Source organism: Meleagris gallopavo, chromosome Z (assembly GCF_000146605.3).
Source record: "Meleagris gallopavo isolate NT-WF06-2002-E0010 breed Aviagen turkey brand Nicholas breeding stock chromosome Z, Turkey_5.1, whole genome shotgun sequence".
NCBI classification, from domain to species: domain Eukaryota; kingdom Metazoa; phylum Chordata; class Aves; order Galliformes; family Phasianidae; genus Meleagris; species Meleagris gallopavo.
Window position 1 is genome coordinate 47,867,594 of NC_015041.2, and position 5,723 is coordinate 47,873,316.

Genomic DNA, 5,723 nt, shown 5'->3' on the forward strand with positions numbered 1-5,723 from the left:
TGACAAGGCATCTGTATCTTGCGTGGAAGCAAGCCTCAGTAAGGAAAGAAGCTGAAGGGAACAGCAGCATCACAACTGAGGGACAGGAGAGATGGACAGAGAAATTACGCCAAGGTTGCACAGCTGATCCTGAGTTAGCAGGCACACATGGGTACGTGTGGTAGAATAAATCTCCTTTCAGTGCAGATGCTGCCCTGCAGTAGCATACAATAATCTGGTTTGTGACAACAAAAGGGCTGAACCTCAATAGCTAAAGAGAGACAGCTCAGCAACAAAGAAATTGCTTCTGCCTGACTTGAACCTAAACAAACAATATATGTTTATTCCAAAATAGCTTTAAATGAGGTGGCATGAGGACAATCCAGACGGCCCTGATTCATTCGTATTCCTAGTAGACCATGACACGTATTTTAATGCTCAGGCTTTTATCACTTATTACAACAAACAGGAGATCCAAAATTTGAATAAAGGCAGCTATGGGAGAAAATTATCTTTTTATAGGAAGTAATGAACACCAACTCTTCAACTGTGGTGTGGATTCAATGAAGAACAGGCTGCCTGAAGATAAAGGACGTAACTCTAAAACTCAGAAAAGCAGCCATGAGCAGGAAAGAGACAGCCCATCTGTGGGCTCAGAGCAGTGATGAAAACACATGGCAAGGAAGAAACATTCTAGTTTGTCCAGAAAGCCTGTTTCTCATATTCACTGAGTTTTAGACACGTAGTTGATGCTGTTAGCATAAGGAATTTAAGAATATCTTTTCAACTACAAACAGCTGTAGCCACAGATTTATGAAGGCAGAGAACAGCCATGGCAGAAGACAAACACCCTATAGCAGACACAAAGAAAGAATAAGCAGTTCAGCTCAGTTAAAGCATGAGTAGCTCAGGGATGCACAAAGCCTCGTGGTGGGACTCTCACAAGGACAGTGATATATGTGAATGCTGAAGAACCTCAGACTGTCTCTGGTCCTGTATAACATTAACTACTGGTCCAAGGTTCAAAAAGCCCAGGTTCGAAAAGCAAGCAGTCTCAGAAAACTGAAACTTGCTGTGCTAAGAGCCACTAAGAAACACTGACAAACTACAAGTGGAAAAGGTTCTCTGTGTATTCATTAAATATTATCTGGAAAACAAGAACTGATGTAACTGGTCCTCACTAGCACATTCATATTCTTGGTGCAATCTCATTTTCTTTCAGTTCCCAAACCACTGACCAAATGTACAAGGTTAACTGGAAACCTGGAAGTTGTGCCAAAACAGATGGCCATCCACAAGACCAAGATTCGGTTTTGCTATTGCACATTTTAAACAAGTTTGACAACTTTGTCTTCCCTGTCAACAGAAACAATAGCTTAAAGTGACTGTACACTCCCCAGTTCAACAGCCTTGTCCAAAATATCTGTGTGGGATTCATCTCCTCAAGAGAAAGCCTGGGATTTAACAGTCAGACAATTTTTAGTGAAAGCAACAGCTTGTAGAAAGTAACCTGCCATTAAGTCATGGCACAACACTGTCTGTCAAACCTCTCCCAGTTTGTTATAGCACTTGGAAGTGCAGCATCCTCCTCTAGATGGGAAACACCAATGGTTAGTTATCTAATTTGATTATCATAACACTCACAGCTATTAAGTCTTAAAAAGCCAAACCATGCTGAGCAGCCACACTCTCAAGGTAATCTATTGTAATTAATATTTACATCTATTATTTTATAATTAACACACAAGATGGAAAAGTGAAGAGCTATTTCCTGGTTAAGAATCTTTAACAATTTCCATAATGCACATGTAATAACACACCTCCAAAGCGTGAAGATCCCTGATAGAGGCTCAGATACTATAATAAAGTAAATCAATAAGTAATTCTAACTGAAGTGCTAAGTATAAAGTTCAGTCACAGACCAGTAACTAGTTATTAAAAATGAGAACAGTGACTAAAACAGACGAAAACTTACTTTGGGCAACCTCTATGCTTGTATCAAATGATTTTGGATACAAGCATGTGAACTGAACAGCATATTTTAAGACAGCAAGTACTCACTGTCTTATATCTGTCAGCATCTCATGGAAGCTTAGATATTCAGTTAATATTTTACTCCTTCCATGCTACCCTTGGTATGGAGCCAAATGAAAACATACAAAGCAGAAAGCCCCACAAACTTGTTAAGTAAAAGAAACAAAAACAAAGTGATCATACAGCACAAGGCATTCCTTATACTTGTAGACTGTTCTTATCCCTTGCCACAGGAAAAGAGGAAAACAACGCAAAATGAAACTGTAAGAAGTAATCAAACTTCCAGTGCTCAATAAGGAAAAACTGGTTGCAAGAGCAGGAAGAGAAACCTCTCCAAATATAATCATATGTACAACAATACAGAACATCTCATGGAAAACTGCACAAGAAGTGGAGTGCAAGAGTACAGCAGAAGCAGCAGCAACTGTCAAAATAGTAGAGTGGAAGAGTAAGATCTAATGCAGGAATAAAAACCATGCGAATCAGAGCTCACAACTTCAAAGGAAGACAAGAACTCAACTACTGTCTGTCACTAAGGGGAAAAGAAGTAGTTTCTCTATTGCAAAACTTGAAATTTAAGCAAAGTTGGCAGAATTTAAGACAAAAAATTAAGTACCTTCAGGTTGTAAGAGAGCTGTTGAAGGCACGAAATCTGCAGAATATATCCATGTATTATCACACAGAAAATCATCTTTAAGAAGATACCACAAAAGGAACAGAAATCACACTGAATAGAAGGGCTGAGAAAGATCACTTCCACAGAAGATGGCAAAGAGGTAAAGAACAGAGGTATGGATGACAGCACATGCCAAAGAGATAGAAAAGTTGCTTAAAATTGAAGCGCTGCTCATCACAATGTTTTGTACACAGAATTTCTATAGTTCTGTTGGGTTCCTAAGAATTCACTGCTTTCCATCATGCAACAGTTCACTCCCCCCATAGACTTCCCTTTCTCTTCACTTGAGCCTGTGTGGTTCCATCACAGCATGAAGTTTGATGCTGTCACAATTGATTTTATCTGCAAAAAGCTGCTAAGGACAGACCAAAGCTGCATAGTTATTGTGACCTTTAAGAAACTGAAGATCTGCCCTTTTTGAGCACTACATGGAAACTTTAAAGCAGCACAATAAACACCACACTCCATGGTAGACAAGCATGCTGCAAATAAAAGATTTCACAGTATTCCCAATACACAGTCAAAAAATCTACAACGAAGGAATACGGTAACTCGTCCAAAGGGGGGTTCCAGCTCTATTACAACACTGACTTACCTTCTCATCCTGAAAATTAAGAAAACACCTTTTATACTGCATAAAACTCCATAAAAAACTGAAAAGGACAAATCCGTATTCTGATCAGTAATGATATAGAGGCAACGGAAACATTTGCTGTGAGTTTGGAAAACTCATTAAAATACATTAAGAACCTGAGACAACATACATCAAATCAGGACAGTATTCTTTCATGTCATTCAGGGCTAATGAGGAAGAGAGTGCAAAACTTCTCATTTTGCCTCAAGTCTCTGCTTTCATCACCCATACCAGACACAGGATTCCATTTGAAAACTAAACTGGACAGAAGATCTCGTGCACCATTTCCCTGTAGTTTTTCCTCTCACTTCCATTGCCTTAAACTTTCACCACTCCCTCTTATTCTCTCATTATTCACTCGAGCCCTACCTTGTAGCTGAATTTGTTTATTTTGATCCACGATAGTACTACTTTCATACTCCTTCTCCTAGTTCCAGCCCCCACCAACTCGCATCTCTCAGGTTTTCAGTATGTGCAGAATACAGCAGACAGCATCAAAGAAGGCAGTACTTACAGACAGGCTTTCCCCTTCCAGCAATTTCTATACTATTGTTTCCTTAGCTTTTGTATTAGAATCACTCAAAGTCTCTGCAGTAATTATCAGTTGCTAGAGCTCATATTTAGAAAATGATTGGGTTGAGTTGGACTATTTCTGGAATAAACTCCTTACTTCTGTAATGTAATTCTTACCAACGTTTGTTTGTTTTTGTTTTTTACTCACTTGGCCACAGACTGGATAACTTTAGAAGATGTATCCTTAATATTAGTGAAAAATCGCTCTGTTCCACCCCTCAGAATATCAAAGAACCCTCCATAAGTCTGGTCACATTCCGCAACGGTCAGGCCTAGAGTAGGTGAATAAAAATAATTGTACTTCAAGTCAAATCCAAGAATGGCCTCCAAACTAAAGAAAATTACCTACAAAGCTGTAAAGCGAAAGCATATGCAGGCTAAGCTTTGCTGTAAGGCTCACACTACTAAAGATCTCCTTAATCACAAACTACCTACACAAAAAAAAATGACACCTGTATAGTAAAGAGCTACTAGTAAATCACTTAACAAATTGTTTAATTGACTGTATTTAAGAGAAAGCAGAATACAAGATTTGTACTGGTAAAGCATTTCTTTCATATTCTTTCTGCAAGAAAACACTATCTTTTGTTTAGTAGCAGTCTCAACGTGCAATATTTCATCAGCACATCAACTTAAGCATCTCCAGTAAAACGACATGTTCAAGCAGGGCTTCAGAAGCAAGATGGCATAATTAAGTTACATTTTAAGCATGCAGTTCCAGCTAGCAACATTCCACCATTAACAGCAAACAGCACTGCATCCTGCACAAAACAGATAGCCAGACAAGATTTTGATTATAATCACAGAATCAGAGGGATTTAAAAGGACCCCTGAAAGTCACCACGTCCAACCCCCTACTAAAGCAGGCTCCCTAAAGTAGGTTATACTGGAAAGCACTGGTTTGGAATATCTCCAAAGAATGATGACTTCACAGCCTCCCTGGGCAGCCTGTTTCAATGTTTTGTCACCTTCACAGTAAAGACAACTTTCCCTAAGCTCACATGGAACTTCCTGTGTTCCAGTTTGTGCCCATTGCCCCTTGTTCTGTCACTGGGCACAGCTGAAAAGAGCATTCCTACTAGGAAGACAGACTCTTCCACAGCAATTTATATACAGAGGAAATTACTGCAGTAAATACTACCCAACTCTACTCTTTAGCTTTAATGCCTTCTCACTGTCAATTCAGTATACGTAACAAAAACAAGAAAAAGTGAATACAATTTGAAGTATTCCATTGCTGTGTTTTACATTAATCATAATGTTAAGCTCCAAATTCACATGTAATATATGAAAACGTGGTTGCTGAGACTGCTTTTCATTACAAAACCAAATGCAAGCAAGCCAATCCAGCTTTCAATTTCTTTACTACACCAAATGCAAGTATTTCCAGCTAAATGAACCCTAGAATACTTACATTTCTAGAAAGAACATACCAGCTTTTAAATCATTTTGGAGACATGTTTTGGTTGAGTCAAGTATGTACTGTTAGTCTAACTACTGTTTTTTTTCAGATGATGCCACAGCTTTTCTCAACTAAAGTTTTTTGGCACAACCCAGCACAACTGTTTCTTAATTAGCTGGGCTCAAGCCAGCACCAGCAATGGCTTCCTCTGAATATAATGACTGTAATGTCAGTAAACTGCTCAGCGACTTCTGCAAATGCACTAAGGTTTCCACTAAGATACAGCACTTCTTAAAATTTTCAGCAGTTAAATCTTAAGCTCTTACATTTCAGTGAACACAAATATCATATGTTTCACTGAATTGGAAAGTTTAGTTTATAATGAATTCTTTTTACTCTTTTGCCATAACCTGATTTTTCTTTTT

The 5,723-nt window shown here is 38.5% G+C and overlaps 1 protein-coding gene across 1 annotated transcript in view; it reads right to left on the bottom strand.

Annotated features, from left to right (window-relative positions):
• The window catches only part of LOC104915209 (cyclin-G-associated kinase-like), a 9,764-nt gene that overhangs the window by 3,275 nt on the left and 766 nt on the right, over positions 1 to 5,723 (bottom strand). The window contains exons 2-3 of the mRNA XM_031557427.1: positions 4,045 to 4,227; positions 3,285 to 3,342 (exon numbers count right to left, since the gene is read on the bottom strand). Coding sequence (XP_031413287.1) covers positions 3,285 to 3,342; positions 4,045 to 4,227 — 241 coding nt within the window. The remainder of the gene's footprint in view (positions 1 to 3,284; positions 3,343 to 4,044; positions 4,228 to 5,723) is intronic.